The sequence below is a fragment of the Barbus barbus genome (assembly GCF_936440315.1).
Source record: "Barbus barbus genome assembly, chromosome: 10".
In the NCBI taxonomy this organism is placed as follows: domain Eukaryota; kingdom Metazoa; phylum Chordata; class Actinopteri; order Cypriniformes; family Cyprinidae; genus Barbus; species Barbus barbus.
The window spans coordinates 26979587-26996586 of NC_136738.1; the positions used below are offsets into that span (position 1 = coordinate 26979587).

At 36.8% G+C, this 17000-nt stretch overlaps 1 protein-coding gene across 1 annotated transcript in view; it reads right to left on the reverse strand.

The window, feature by feature from the left end:
- Nucleotides 1-17000, reverse strand: part of LOC306876339 (titin-like) — a 143366-nt gene that overhangs the window by 107904 nt on the left and 18462 nt on the right. The window contains exons 37-54 of the mRNA XM_079427428.1: nt 16405-16899; nt 16009-16053; nt 12065-15760; nt 11380-11658; nt 4517-4807; nt 4019-4306; nt 3205-3321; nt 2847-3120; nt 2570-2753; nt 2368-2448; nt 1975-2242; nt 1851-1883; nt 1226-1435; nt 1052-1129; nt 941-967; nt 705-761; nt 568-612; nt 118-177 (exon numbers count right to left, since the gene is read on the reverse strand). Coding sequence (XP_079283554.1) covers nt 118-177; nt 568-612; nt 705-761; nt 941-967; nt 1052-1129; nt 1226-1435; nt 1851-1883; nt 1975-2242; nt 2368-2448; nt 2570-2753; nt 2847-3120; nt 3205-3321; nt 4019-4306; nt 4517-4807; nt 11380-11658; nt 12065-15760; nt 16009-16053; nt 16405-16899 — 6528 coding nt within the window. The remainder of the gene's footprint in view (nt 1-117; nt 178-567; nt 613-704; nt 762-940; nt 968-1051; nt 1130-1225; nt 1436-1850; nt 1884-1974; nt 2243-2367; nt 2449-2569; nt 2754-2846; nt 3121-3204; nt 3322-4018; nt 4307-4516; nt 4808-11379; nt 11659-12064; nt 15761-16008; nt 16054-16404; nt 16900-17000) is intronic.

The following is a 17000-nucleotide window of genomic DNA, read 5'->3' on the forward strand; positions in this document are numbered from 1 at the left end:
AAAAAAAGAATTATCATGAAGATGAGTAAAGAAAGTCCACACACATACTGTAGAAATAAGACGAGCAAAGTGTTATGCTCTTAGTTAAAGACTCTAAGACTGTTAACTACAGTGTACCTTGCAGTGAAGAGAATTCATAAGTAACACTCTCCTCTTGAACTGTCCAGTTCTGACACTCTACCATAAGATAATAACATTGTTTTATGTTTTAATAAAAAAAAAATACAATTCTGTAACAACAGTGACAAAAGGACAAAATCTCGTTCAGCTCAGATGTTAGTGCAGATGCAAAGACAACAAAAAGAAAATAAGACCGAAATATCAACTTTAGAACATGATCATATTACATTAGCTGTATTTTAATTAAACATCCACTTTAGATGATACCAGGGTGAGATTAAATGGTAATGTGCTAATGATATGGTAATATTAGTTAACTGATGCATTCAGGGGTTGACATGATGAAAACATTTAGTGTTTAGTCTTTTAGTGTTTTTAATGTACTCACCACGTTTATGTATTAAATGTTAAGAAACATTAAACATGAATTTTAATTTGAAATAGTACCTGTTATTTCAAACTTCTCTTCATAATGAAATTCTGAGGATTCTTCTTTTAATCAAAAGGTAACAGGTAAGTTAAAATGAAACTATAGGACATTTTGGTATTCTATTTATACATTTCTTTACTTGTTTTAGTCTTACCTTTAAAACTAATCACAGATGACACATCTGGCACGTGTATCGATGTATCTGGAACATCTGGACAGGTTGAGATGAATTTTATTTATTAATTTATTATTATTTAATGGTTTCATTGAATAAACCTTTCTTTTACATTTTGCAGAATTTGTAAAGAAATTAGTTGAGGTAGGGGACTGAGGAGTAAATTAGAGATGGTCAATTCTCAGAAATGATTTAGTGCATAACAAACCACTTACCAAAAGAACGTGTTCTTATTTCAAATTCTGCAAAAAAAAAAGGTCAAATATAATTGCTGTTAACTAAACTCTAGTGAACAAGCCACAAAGTGATGCTGCTGTAGATTTTACCTTTTCCTGACAGATAAAGCTCAGCTGTACTTTTAGTTTCACCAACAGGCTCCAGGCGCGCAATCACAGAGTACACGCCTAAAAGATTTCCAGTGAAGTTAATTTAGTTTAAATCTGCTTAATTCGATATTTATAATGAGCCACTATGCAGTACATTAGGATTAATGCACACACCTTCATCATCAGATGTTACGTTACGGATGATCATAAAGTGCCTTCGTCCCTCACACCTGAAGGTATATTTCAGGCTTTCTTTAAGCTCCCAAGCATCTTTATACCAGGTGACGACCGCATTGTCAAAAGACAACTCGCACTCAAAAGTGGCAGACTGACGCTCATTCACCACGATATTTTGAATGCGCTTGGTGAATTGAATTTGATCAGCTAGAAATAACAAGTTTTGAAATGGTTAATTCTCTCAAAATGTCAGTTTTGAAATAAAATAAAAATAACTAAATTAATAAATAAAAAATGATTAATAAAAGGAAAAGAGGAAAGAAATAAATGTAAATGTGCTTTCAAACGCACACACTTTTTGTTTAATCCAACACTTTGTTGGTACACAATCAACATTACTATAGCCAAGCAATTTTAAAGAACTAAGAGGAAAAATAAAAAGATGCTTAGCATTTGCAAGTAGGTAGAGAAACAAGAAGAGGTTAGTGATTTCCTTGGTTGGGCAATTTATGTGGCCCTCCTTCTCATTCTGTTCATTTAATTGAAGTGAATATGGTATAAGGCATAAATCAATAATATGTGTCAGTAAGCACTCCACTACAATGCAATTCTACCCTCTTACCAGGTGATGGTTTTTGCACATGATCTTGACTCTCTGTAGAATATTGAGGTAATGTGCCGCAATTTATTATAGGCACAAAAATGGTATTTGAATGCAGAATACAAGGTCTTTAAAATCCACTTACCCAACACTGTCAGTCTGGCACTGGATATATGTGGCCCACAAACGACACGGTAATTTCCCTGGTCACTGGTCTGACAGTTCTTGATCTTCAATATCTGACGGTCGCCCACGAGTTTAATGTCGTATTTATCACTAGTTTCTAGCTTCTGTGTATCTTTATACCAAGACAGTGTAATTTCTGGATAGTTGATTTTAATCTCACACTCAAACACTGTCTCTTTGTTAACTTGCGTTGTCTGATCTGTGATGTCTTTAAGCAGGGTTACAGGCTGCAAAAACAAAATATTCATACATTTAGGTCATCAACATGCATCTGATTAGCATATGCATCAAAATGAAAATATGTCTGAAAATTAAAGCAGTGGTTCTTCAGCTTCCCAAAGAAGGAACATACTTCACTGTGTTCCATTCGCCTCTGCAAATCCGACACAAGCTTAGCCAAATCCTCATCATATTCTCTTTCATGTTCACCTTCCTGATTCAGAAAACAAGGGCACTGATTAAAGCTATTTGTTGTAGATTTCTACCTCAATAAGGTGTAGGAAAACGTAATACTTTGATCAGCTATTAAGACAAAACAATATAGATTTATCTACCGGTCTTCCACTTTCTTCACCCTTCTCCTTCTTCAGAAACTCAATAGCTTGAAGGAGACCACGGAAGTCTGTGATTCCATACATGCGAGCATATTTCTCATACTCTTTTGGATCTACATTTCTTAGCAACTCAACAATGTCAATGTCTTTGTCTTCCTTAGGACTTTTCTGCTTTGATGGAGTCCTGAACGTAACAAAAAAGAGTGCAAGGTTATAATCATGACAGAATTGTGATTTTGAGCTTTTCTGCCAAGGAAAACCACAATTTCTGACTCACTTCTTCAGTTTGACCACCTCTGGTCCGGACTCTTTCTTCTCATCAACATTCAAGTCTGTGCTGCACTCAATTTCTCCATGTTTGTTTGAAGCAACACATCTGTACTGACCAGAGTCAGATTTGGTCACCTCTTTGATCTCCAACTTGGCCTCTTGGCCTTTTTGTTGAATGTTGACGCGACCACCATGGGTCATCTGCCTCCATTTGCCCTTCATCCATTTCACATTGGGAATGGGATCACCACCAACTTTAGCAATGAAGGTAGCTGTACCCTCTGTAATCCAGAATATGATGTGATTCCATCATGTAATTTTAACACCAATCATAAAAAGACATATAGCAGAAAGCATCAACTTACTCTCAACAACATGAATGCTCTTGGGCTCCTCAATGAATAACAAGTTATCCAGTTTTTTAACTGTTTGAGGTGCTGTGGGGGCTGCTGCTGCTGTTGCAGGTGCTGCACCTGCTTTATCTGAGTAATACCGACAATGTAACAACATATTAAGTAACATAAAAATAGACTGAAATCTAGATAAGAATACTAGGCACATCTCAGCGTTTTAACAAATTTAGTGCATATGCTTTTAGATTATCAAAAACTCTGCACTAACAAAAATAATAAAGCTCACAGGTCAAACTCGGGCACCTTAGTTAGCAATTTATGTAGGTCTAAGCATTGGTGCCTTAAGCTTTGCTATTCAAATGAAATGCATGTCTAAAAAGATCCTTGGTGAATCAAGAATAAATATGCATGTGAAAACAAATGTTTTTAAAATACAATCAAGATCACAGCAAAACATTGCAGCTTAGTGGTGCGCTATGAAAAATGTAAAACTTTGTAAGAAACAGCAAGATCAGATGGATCAAAAACACGGAAGGAGCAAACAAAACAAGATGTGGAAATCATCAAGATGGTAAAGATGTTGAAACACATGAAAATGAAATAAGAAATTCAGACATTAGCTTAAACTCTACTTTATACTCTTAGCAAAGCTAAAAAAATATTACACCCAAAAGCAGAACATTAATCAAAGAAACTAATTAAATGTGAGTTCAAACCAAGAATACGTTTGGTTTTCACATGCTACATTTTTATTTTAGCTGCATTGAAATATACACTGACTATCATTATTACAGAAAAGTTAGATTTACAATAGTATTCTAATTACCTTTGATTGTGACTTTGGTCTTGGAGAATTCACTACCAGCACTGTTGGTTGCCTTGCACAGATAATCTCCTGCATCAGTTTTGGATGTCTGGTTTATTTCCAGGGTGGCTGTGCCATCCACAAATATCATCTTGGTGTTAGCAGAGGATGTGACCTCCCTTCTGTCCTTCATCCATTGAATCTTCATTGGTGAAGACCCAGAGACATGGCAGCTAAGGTTTAGCCTTTCTCCCTCACTCACTGTCACTGGTTTAAGGGGAATGTCAAAAGTCGGTGGCCTTTTGTGCTCTAGATATTAAAAAAGTGAACAATTACATTATTTTTACCTGTGCTTTTCAGTGAAAAGTAGGGGAGGTCATGTTTATGCAGTACAACAGAAAGTGGAATGTAATACGCATCACAGAAACAGAATTACCAGAATCTAACATGCAAAGAAGAAAAGGGAATTTTACAAGAAGTGAGAAACAAGAAATCATGCAGTAAGATAATATTGACTACCTGCGATGTTAACCACCACCTGGAAGGAGGCAGTCCCGGCTTCATTAGAAGCGCTGCATGCATAAACCCCACTGTCTGTGACTGTGGCTTTCTTGAGACACATCACAGCCGTGTTGCTCTTGAAGGAAATGTCATAGATGTCAGAAGTGTTGATTTCTCTGTTATCTTTATACCAGCTTACAGATAGAGGCTGTGACCCAGATACTCGACCCTCAAGCTTCACCAATTTTCCCTCGGCATCGTCAATGTGCTCAGAGGGTTTCTTAGTGAAAGTTGGTGGAATTTTGCGCTCTGCAAACAAAACACATTACACACACACAAGGTCACATATTTAATCAAAATACATATCATAAATGGTTTAATGAAACTCGTGTGTTGCTGTTTTCTTTTTAGAAAAATCAAGTTCTTTGTTTGCATGGCAAGACAAGCATCTGTCTTTTCGGCTTTCAGAATAGCTAGGCGTGCAGTTTTTTCCACACTTCCAATTTTGCAGTCTCTCATATTAGTCTTCTCAATCCTTTGACCAAACGATTCATTTCTGCAATGCCCCTGCCATGGTACTTCCAATCTAACCTTCCAATCTAACTTCTAGAAATAAAAAGCTTTTAATCCAATACTAAATACCATTTAAATGTATAGTAGAGAAGCAGATTAATTCTATAGTAGTATATGAGATTAAAGTGTTTTATTAGACTACTCAAGGTCTGTTAAATGTGATATTATAGAGTTGACATGTAATTTAAGCCTGAAGTGTAAGCTGTGTACTACATGAAGCAGCCACAACTGTATTTAATGCATTTTTGCTATGTTTCTTGCATTAGCGTTGTTACTGTTAACCAAAACTACAATGATTAAAATAGTTTTGTTAATTGAAATCAAGCTAAAATAAAATATAAATCTTATATGAAATTTGAATTATGAACATAAGAGGTAAACCTAAAAACAGTCTAAAATAACTTTTAAATAAACAAAAACTAACAAACACAAAACACTAAAAGAAAAAAAAAAAAAAACTACTAAAATTAAAATCAATATTAAAAAGTAAAAATAAAAGCTAATTATGAACATTGCTAAACATTATAATCAAATAATAACACTATTAAAAAACAACAATATTTTGCATTTGGCTATTTTACACCAGTGCTATTGTTGAAAAGTCGCTATGTACTCTGTTGAATTTTAAGTTTGAGCTTATTTTTGTGTTTTTTTAAATAAATATTCTAATTGTTTTATTTGTTTGTTTGTTGTTAATTTGGAATGATATTTCCTTTTTAAATGCCGGCAGTGTTTCATGTTGAATTCTAGCAGTTTATCTAGAGAAAGATTATCTCTTTAAGATTAAAGAAAAAAAGTATGGAACGTATGGAAAGAATGGAAATGTTGGATGATCTGCAAATTCACTCAAATTAGCTGGCTACATCATTTAACTAACCTGTCGCAAGGGTGACCAGCGCATGACAAATATCTGATCCATCTTCATTTGTAACCTCACAAGAATATTTTCCAGGAGTATCCTCATCACACTCATGGAGATATTCCAAAATGCAAGTGTTTCCAATTACTTTTGTATTGCATCTATATGAAGCATAGACCTGTTTGTCATCCTTGTACCATGTGACAAACAGTTTTTCAATTCCTGTGAAGGAGCATTCAAGTCTCAACTTTTGTCCCCACTGAACAGTCTGGTCTGTGAGCATCTTCACAAAACGAGCAGGTCCTAAGAGGAACAATACTGGATGAGCATCATCAATATGCTTGCAAACCACTGGCTTCAGCTAGAGAATCAACTAGAATTCCATCCAACACTAAGTTCAGGAAAAAGAGCCTTTACTAACCAGAAACGGTGGTCACTTCAGCATGACAGATATCACTTCCATAGGAATTGGACACCTCACAGGAGTATATACCAGGAGTGTCTTTTGTGCATTCATGTAGACATTCTAGAGTGCAGGCGTTTCCAACAACTTGAGTATTGTATCTGTAAGAGGCATATATTTGTTTGCCGTCCTTGTACCAGGTGACAAAGATTTTAGGAGCTCCAGTAAATGTGCACTCAAGTTTCAGTTTTTTGCTTATGGCAACTTTTTTGTCCTTGAGCTTCCGTTCAAAACGGGCAGGTTCTGAGAACAAGAAATTAATTAAATTATTTTTAAGCTACGTCTGCCTAAACATTTAAAATGTCTGTAATTAAGTCAACTAGGATGGCATACGAACCTGTAACTGTAGTTATATGGGCATGACAGATATCAGTGCCAAAGGAATTTGATACTTCACAAGAGTATTTTCCAGGTGTTTCATTATTAGATTTGTGGAGGCATTCCAAGATGCAAGTGTTTTCAACGATCCTTGTGTTGTATCTGTATGAGGCGTACAGTTGCTTTCCATCTTTGTACCATGTAACAAACATCTTCGGTGCTCCAGTGAATGTACACTGAAGTCTAAGTTTCTGACTGAGTGGGATAGCCATGTCTGTCAACCTCTTCACAAAGCGGGCAGGCTCTAAGAAGAACATCATCAGATCCATTTAAATGATTTTCTTATCAACGACAAAAACTATACAAACAGGCAACATATCTAGGCAACAACCTTAAAAACATGCGGACTGTTCTTATAGAAACAACTCTTCAAATCTGTTGAAGTATGCAGTATCTTCCAAGCGTGCCTCAGGAAACTTGCAGATGCAAACTCAAGTTGATCAATATCCCACAACAACAAGGACTCAAAAACATGCCAGCTCCCATCGCATCCTTGATATAGAACCAAATAGATTTCATTTAAGATGCTCGAGTCACTTCAATGAACGTGCAAAATGTCACAGCAGCACACCATATTGTTGCCAACCAAAAAATTTTTAATAAAAACATGACCAAAAACCATGATTTCACGATTCCAGTTGAAATGCGGTCCAACGCTGCAATATCAAACTGTTTCGTTTATATCCCTGGGTATGGAACTTTAGCAGACAGGCAGGCAAGATTCCAGTACCTGTACAAACCTGTAACTGCCACTACTTGTGCATGAATCCATTCCATAAATGTTTGAAACTTCACATGAGTATTTTCCTGTAGTCTCATTGCTACACTCATGCTGCACTAAACTCCAGAATACAGAAATTTGATGTAACCTTGGTGTTGCATCGATATGAAGCATTGAGCTGTTTGCCATCCTTGTACCAAGTGACAAACATTTTTGAAGCTCCAGTAAATGTGTATTCAAGTCTTAGTTTTTTGATTACTGGAATAAAGAGCTCTGTCAACATCTTCACAAAGCAGGCAGGTTCTGAGATGAAGAGGACTGGAAAGCTTTAGTCCAGGAAATGTACATATATATAGGCCTTTATATTAGAGAAGTACCTATTCCAGTTCTGCATTTACAGTTACTGGAATCTTTCATTTAAACTGAAAAGCCCAAATAGAATAATGGGGAAAAAAAAAAAAAAACTTCGTAATGAACAAAAATTAGACCATTCCAGGTGACATGCGGTCCAAAGATGCAAAACCAAACTATTCCTTTTATATCCATGGGCAAAATCCATGGGTATGGAACTTTGAAAAATGGGCAGGCAAGAGACGATTAAAATAACAAACCTGTAACTGCTACTACTTGTGCATGACATATATCCGTCCCATAAACGTTTGAAACTTCACATGAGTATCTTCCTGTGGTCTCATTGTTGCACTCATGCAGGCACTCCAGGATACAAGAGTTTGATGTAACTTTGGTGTTGTATCGATATGAAGCATAGAGCTGTTTGCCATCCTTGTACCAAGTGACAAACATTTTTGGAGCTCCAGTGATTGTGCATTCAAGTCTTAGTTTTTTGCTCATTGGAATAGATAGGTCTGTCAACTTCTTCACAAAGCGGGCAGGCTCTGAGGTGAAGAGGATTGAAAAGCTTTAGTCCGAGATAATATATATATAGGCCTATATATTAGAGAAGTGTCATTTCCAGTTCTAAGTTCTAAGATTCTAAGTTATAGCAGTAATAACTGAAATCCATATAGAGCACAGTAAACAGCATCTGATTTAAAGAATCACACATTTTTGCAAGAACACTGACATCCATATCTGTATTGTTCTTGTAGAAATTGCAAGACAGCGGAATTTTCAGCAAAAATAGTTTTCCTAAAAAAAGGAAAAAATTGTTTTCCATTCCTCAACCATTTGATTGTTGCATAATTCTGCATTCCATGTAAGAGGTAAAACGCTGAGGACCAACAAGAGTTATTAGACTACTTATTTCATTGCAAAATCCAAGAATCCAAGAAACAAGACATTTCAGTATTCCAGTAAAAATGCCAAAAATTGTCCTTCACTCGTTCATCCTTTAAATATTGACTAAAAATGGAATGGAATGTGTCCTTTTTGAAGAATGTTGCAGTTGCTCTCCTTTTTCAATTTATTCCAAACACACGATTTCTCTTGAACCACCTTTTCAAAGAAATTGGGTATATTCCTCAGAAAGGCATGTGGTTCTGATTCAAATAAGAACATTTTAAGACGATGCAGAGTTGCTGTACCATTTTCCAAGAGTGATGATTTTGCATTCAATTTTACCAGCGACCATTGTCAAGAGATTCATTATGCTTTAACCAGTAAAAAAAAATCCTTAGTTTCTGACATCCACAACAAGATGAAGAAGCAGGGCAAATACATCGGATGAAGAGAAAACTAACAAACCAAACAACCTTAGTTACAATTATATAACAAACACAGCAAATGTGAAGGCACTATCACTCGACAACAGCAAACATGGATCAAAAAATATAAAATTTGATCTTCAAAATGCATTTTTGTCCAATATAGAAAAGGTATGCAAAACACAGTCCAATCTAAAAGATAGCAAAAAACATGTTCAACTATCTCAAGATCCTGCATCCTTTTGACAAATTTTAACAATAAGAGAAGCGGAACAACCAATTATTCCAGCATAATTCAATACCAACACACGGTCTCATCGTAAGGTATGTAAAGAGTGGATTCTAGGACAAAGAATCGGTGTATGGAAACCCACCGGTCTTTTAGGAAGTTCAAAGCCATAAGAACAATCAAGAAGTGAAGAGAATAATCCCGTATAATCCAGTGAAAAAAAAAAAAACCTTAATGCAGTCAGTTCTTGATCATCCATTTTTATGAACATAAAAAAAAAGTTTAATAAAACTAGTGAGAGTTAATTATATTATTTGGTGTGTTTGTGTTCTCAAGAATAAACTTGAAGGTTGTATGAGTGATCAGTATTTCCTGATACGACGTAAAGCTATGTAAAAATTCAGAAATTGTAGAAGTTGTACTGTACTTTTACCTGTAATTGTATTGCACTGGTGTTTTTTTTTTTTTGATTAAAGTCTTTTAAAAATGTTGATATTGCAGGTCAACCTTGAAAGATTAGAACTGAATCATATAAGTCATGGCAACAGCAACTGCTTAATTTTGAAAGCATTGTTAACAGTTTTAGCTAGCCATTGTAGCCCACGCTGCCTGTTAGTAACACACCTGTTAGTGCTGGGAACCTGCAGGTATTATTCTTTTCTTGTCTCTCTCAAGCATACTAACCTCTTATCATACCAATTGATTTTGAGGTGATTTTTCCAACTTCGTTTGATAAGCAACATTGGTACTCCCCAACATCTGAACTTTCAAATGCATGTGTATCCAAATATTCAATTAAATCTTCAAAAATATTTGTGTCAGAATTGGCATGTCTCTTATTCTTCAACAAGTTTATTTCAAATGGGACAGTACCAATGAGCTCACTCCCAAATAAAGCACCGGTCACCTTCACTACATCCAGCATTGGTAATTCTTTTGTGATGGGTGGGGTTTCTGAGAATAAAAATTAAATGGATTTCAGCATAACCATAGTCATGAACTCAATAGTATTGATCGTTTTGGTAACAATAACCATAACAACCTTTCTTAGCCAACCTAGTAATGGTACACTAGACCAGCTTCATTTCCACTGTCTGATAGAAATATATATATTATTTTTGGGGGGGGCATCCCTCACTATGCCTCCTTTATATATAGTGTAGTTGTACAGATAAGTGCACATTATTGCAGCGTGGTTGTACAGATATGCCTGCTTTAACCATTTAACCAAAGACCTTGACAATTCATAAACAAACCATCACAATTCTAAGAAATGCAAGGTGTGTGGACATACTTTTGAGGGTAGGTGGTAAGTGCTGAATAACCAGCATTTTTATCATCCGTACCCATACACATACACTAAAGCACATCATAAATCAGGTAACACAGAACATTTATCACTTAGGACACGTTCTCTAAAAAGGACTTACCATATTCTGTCACCAAAGAATAGTGGTTTGCTCCCTACCTTATAAGCAAAGCAGATTCACTATCTTCTAGATTAGTCTTGCCATTTTTGAAAGCCAACTATGTTATGAATCTTCCTTCTGCCCTTAGTCATAGTGACCCTATTCATCTTTTTCAGACATGTGACTTTTTCCTTATTTATGACCAGCCAGAGAGAGAAGTTACGGCAGTCAATACAACAATTACTGGATTTGATCCATACACAGATCCCAGAACAAATTTTTACAGATCTCAAGTTAGGACAGACCCAACTAAATCTAACAATCATTGACAGGACATACATATATATATATATATATCTCTTAAAAGATTTGACATTTCTGTCTTCAGTAATTTCATAATCACTACACACAATATAAGATGCAACATATATTTATATAACATTACAAAACGTACACAACTCTGCCATACAGAAGAGTGCAGATTGGATCTAAAGGATAGAGAAAAAAAACTCTGAAACCTCGAAACTCAGTAACCTTCAGCCAGCAGCTAAAGCAAAGCATATAAATTCAAAACCAGCTACTCACCGGTGATGTTCAGGTTAGCAGAACAGGTGTCACTACCGTGCTTGTTGGAAGCGCGACAGCTGTATTCACCAACGTCATCCTTTGTTGGGTTGAGGATCTCTAGAGATGATGTACTTTGCCTGCTGATGATTCTTAATTTGTCACTCTGTCTAATCTCTGAGCCAGACTTGAACCACTTGAAGGTCACATTGGGTGTCTCTTCAATTTCACATTCAAACTTCACTGGGCTGCCAATGTTGATCTGCATGTCACAAATCTTCTTCTTGAAAACTGGAGGCACTGCAAACATGCAACGAGAAAAAAAGTACTAAATATTACTACATTGGCAACATTATTTGATTTTTGGTTTGATTTGAGCAATATAACAGATGGAAAGGAAGGGATGACAGTAATCCTGGGATGACATGAAAAAAAGTGATGTGAGCGTTAGCAAAAGGGAGATGAAGAGTCACACATGACATGGTCATGCTTGAAGAACTCAGAAGATGAAAAATGTGCCATTATTTTGAAAGAGGGTGGAAAGATGTTTAGCACACAATGTATTCTTGAAAAGAATTCTTAAAGAAATGGTGAACTAATGGGAAGATGATGTAGCAGCTGACTACTAGTTAATTAGTGATGGTCTGATTTGAATTGTTAAGAATGATGTATCTCTTGTAAAATGACAAAATCCACACAATCCAACCTCTTGAGACAACAGTGAGCCTTGATGATGATGATGATGAGATCTTGCCAGCTTCACTCACAGCCTCACAGGTATATTCACCTTCATGTTTTATCTTGATAACTTTGTTGATTACTAGTGTGTAAGAGTCATGATCCTTTAAACATTTGAACTCTTTGCCAGATTTGATCAATGCTCCATTGAAAAGCCAGTTTACACATTTTACACCTTTTACTCTCACAGACAATGTAACCTTGGAATTCTCCTCTGCAGTAATGTCTTTTAATGGTATTTCAAAAAAGAGCTTTTCTGTCAAATGCTTTGTCAAAATGTCCTCTGTTAAAACCTCCTCGCGTTTGTCTTCTTGAATAGGAACATCCATAGGCTCTTCCACAGTGACTTGCCTGTGAGGGGCATCAACTGTAATATCTGAAACACACACATCTCTCTCATAATGTTCAGCTGAAACAGTTTTAATTTCCCTGTGTTCAGTCTCAGCGGAACTATAAATGTCCATTTTGGATTCAACAGTCTTCTGAGTCACATGGTGCGTTGACTCCTGGATAGCAGTTTTCTTTTGAGACATTGCAGACTGGAAAGAGACTTCTGATTCTGTTTGCAGAGCAGCAGACTCAATTTTGGGTGTTGCAAACACTTCAACATTTTCTGTTAAAACTGATGAGGACAATGGATATGGAGAAGCTTTGCTAACCTGTAATCTCTCAGTTTTATCAAGTTTTAAGATGTTTGACTGTTCAGAGGTCAAGACAGGTTTCTCCTGATTAAGCAAAGAGTAGAAAGCTGCTTGAAGCTCATTTTTAAGAGTTGCTGTCTGAGGATATTCACCTTCGAAGGCAATTGTAATTTCTATGGGTGGACCAGCTGTTGTTATAAGGTAAGTGAACATCATGTATTTCGGTTCCATACGCACCTTGACCTCCTTTACTTCTATGACTTCTAATTTTTTCACTACATCTGCAAAAAGCAAAGACTGCTCACAAGCCACAGCACATCGAAGTGACATTTCCAACTGTTGTTTTATGTCCAAGCTGTGTGATTTTGGTACAGGAATTACAAAGGTAAATTCCTTTGGAAGAGTTTTGCTTTCCTGCGATTCACTTACTAAAAGAGGTTCGAGAGGCTGAGTTGTAATGTTTATTTTAGTTGCCTCTGAACTAGTAAATCCCTGAGACATTTCAGCTGTCAGAGTATGTTTTTCCTCTATGAGTATTGACTGCCTTACAGACTGACCTTCTTGAATCTGAACTGCAAAGTCTTCCTCTGCAGCCTCAAGAGAAACACAAGTTTCTATTGATATGGCTTTTTCTTCTACATGAAGAGACTGAACCGGTACTTTAGTTTCTACATCTGTCTTACAAGTGAATTCCTCAACTGCTTTGAAACTGTCTGTGAGACCCTCTTCTATTGAATGAGATTCTGACACAGATGCTGCGTGCATGTTATTCCACCAATCCTCTTTCTGCACAATTGCACTATGAGGCTTGACTTCACTGACCAGAGGCCTTTCCTTCGAAAGCGGAACAGTCTGTGAGACTACCTGAAGAACACTCAAGGGTCTGGGTTCTGTTTTGTGCTCAATCTTAAGACCTTCTACCATCACATCAAGACTTTTGGCATAATCCGAAGTTAGTTCTACACGTTCTTCTTTAGTGGCAACCAATTTACGTTCTTTTTCTTGTCTCTGGATGACTTTCTGTTCATCTGGCTTTTCGACTGAAAGTAACCCTTCTTTACATAAAGTGGTTTTCAACTGCACTGAGTGAAGATGTAATCGGGCAGGAACCTCTTCTCTAGGCTTTACAACAATTGTGGTATCCTTGGATGCTAACTGTGTTGCCTGTTCATAAAAAACTGTTTTCTGGTCATCAGAAGAAACTGTGTGCAAAAGAATTGGCATTTGTTTAACATCCGCCTGCTCGAAGCCTGGCTTCTCAGTAGTAAATCTGCCCTCAGACAGAAGAGTATCTTGATCACTGATAAGCTGTAAATGAAGCACCTGATCCTCTTCTTTTTGGGAATGGACTGAAAACGGATGCTCCAGGATAGGTATTCCAGTGGTTTTGTCAGCTTGAAGCTTGTTCTTTTCTTCAGTAATCAGGGCTGATTTTAACATTGGTTCTTTAGAGAGCTGAGCGGTTTCCTTGACTGGTCTATGCATTTCAAATTTGTTTTCTTTTAAGAGTGTGTGCTTAGTCTCACTGATTGATGCAAGCACTGGTTTGGCTTGTTCTTTTTCAGCTAAACATTCAATAGACTCAACAGTTGCCATCTCTGAAATATGACCTTCTGTAAGTGCTACATTCTCTGACGATATTGCTGTATACAATAACTTAACCCCTGCTGCAACACTGTAGCTTTTCTCCTCTTCAGGACTTTTAATTTTTGTGCATTCCTCTTGTAGAATTGGTAACTTAATTTCAACTTGAGGACCACTAACAATAACCTTTGGCTCTGAAGTTGTTTGTATCTTTTCTGTTTCACTTTTTATCAAATCCTCAGCTTTCACTATGCTAAGAGGTGTACAACTTTCTGAAATGGCAGACATCAATTTTGAGGGCTCCTCAACACTCAATTCAAGCTCTTGTACTTCTGGACTAACAATTTGATCACAGTGCTGCTCAGTAAAGCCTTGTTTTTCTTGAACAGCAGAGGTTATTGCAGCCACATGCAGCTGTTTCAGAGGAGTTACCACCACTGGCTTTGGCTGGGCAGGGGCAACTTTTACTCTCTCCTGCACATCATGAGATTGAATCACTGTAGCTTGGCGAGTTACCTGCTCCATGTGCACAGTGGCTGCAGATATTTCTAAAGCATGCAAGGTATCGATCTGCTCACTTGTAACAGTTTGCCTGTCTTCAGTGCTAGTGGTATAAACCATCTGGTGTCCCTGCTGAAGGCTAGTCCTGACTTGTTCTGGAAGACTGACACTATACAAACGTGATTCGGTGGCTTCAGAAGATGTCTCCAAAAATACAATGAGTTCTGCACTGCAAGAGGTTTCTCCAAGATGATTAGATGCTCTACAAGAGTAAAGACCACTGTCGCTTTGCTGAATGCCTAATATATTTAAGTAGCCAGACCCATCTGTGTTGTTCACAATGATGCAGTACTTACTAGGCAGCATATGATTGCTACCCCTGTACCACTGAACATCAGGAAGTGGAACCCCTCCTACGGTGTATTCAAAGAGAGCATGGCTACCGGCTGCACACTTCACATGCTCAATTGCTTTTATGAAATATGGAGGCTGCCCAAATGTCTTTTCTTGCTCCTTTATGTCCTTCACCTTTACATGAAGATACGATGTACATGTTGACTTGCCAAATCGGTTGCTCGCAGTGCAAGAGTACTCTCCTTCCAACTCTTTGGTAATGTTAGTTATGACAAGACTATGTTCTTCCTTCTCTTGGACAAATGTATAAAAATATGAGGACTGTATCAATTGGTCATTGTGATACCACTGAATAACTGGCCTAGGAAATCCAGAAACTATCACAGTAAACTTAGCTGTGTTACCAAGAGTTGTAATTGCTGATGAGAATTTAGTTACAAAAACTGGCTTTTCTGGCTTTTTCTCTAATGGTTCTGAAAATAATTTACACTCTGGCTGGAGTTCAAATGTTTTGCTTTTTTCTTTTAGATGAAGACTTGTTGCACAAGAATCCTCCTCAGTTGATATAGTCGAGGCAGAAAACACTAAATAAAAAAAATGATGCAATGGTTCAATACAATAAATAACATAATATCATAACAATCGATACATAATGCATAATATATACTAAATATTATACATCAAGATACTCTGTTTATGACTGAAAAACCTGTAGATTCATAATAATGGAAAATTATTTTTTAAAGACATGTATGCAGAAAAAAAGCCTCACAATAAAATGAAAAGAACTAAACAAAAGAGAAGTCATCATAATTCGTATTTATTCATTTACCTTTGGCTTCCTCTTCATAGCTGGCCTCCTCATCCACTTTAGACACTGGAAAAACAAAAACACATATTACATATGTGACAGCAAGGTTTCTGGGCAGTATTTTAGTATCTGTGCATTCTTATTATAAACCCATTTTCTCCTTCAAGCATAATGAAAATGGACCACATCTCCCTTGTAGAACACCCATGACAGGTGTCCACTGCAGTCACTGTCAGTCTCCTACAGAGACAACATTTGCATGTTGTGATTTTTTTTTCCTTTTTTGAGAGATGTCACATTCTTTTCTTTTTTTCCTCTATCTACTTAAAAGAGTGGATATACGAGTAAAAGAAAATAATAATGTGCGCCCAGGGCTAACATAAAAGGTGGTAAAGACCAAAGCATGCAAATGCAAACCTGTCTTCACTCTGAGATGAGTGCTGCATGTTTTGTCTCCTGCAGCATTGATAACTTTGCAAGAGTGTGTGCCCCCTTGCTCAGAACCAATATTCTTTACATTTAAGCAGCACAAGGGCCCATCATGTTTCAAGGAGTATGACCTTGGCTCTTCAACATTCAACTGGTTGTGTAGCCATACAACGAATGGAGAGGGGCTTCTTTTGATTTCATAATAAAGAGAAACACTCTCACTTTGTTTGGCAAGGAATTCTGGGGACAGTTTCACAAGGAACTCTGGCTGAATTGCATCATAAATGTCACGCTCCAACAAAGGGATAACATCAGGATTGTAATGTCGGTTTATCTGCCACTTTGTTGTTAGGGCTCCAACATTCTGTAAGGACTCCTGCTTTTCTTGGTCTGTGGCCTTTTTACTTGACTCATTTTCAGTTTTAGAAGATTTACTGATAGAATCAGAGGGTATGAGGGTTTCTTTGGGGTTCGCTTCTTTAGCTGAGTGAGAATAAAGTTAGGGAAATTTATTAGGGATTATTCAGTAATTCAGCAGGATGTTTTAGCATTAATAAGAACAAAAAGGTTAGTAAGATGGAGGA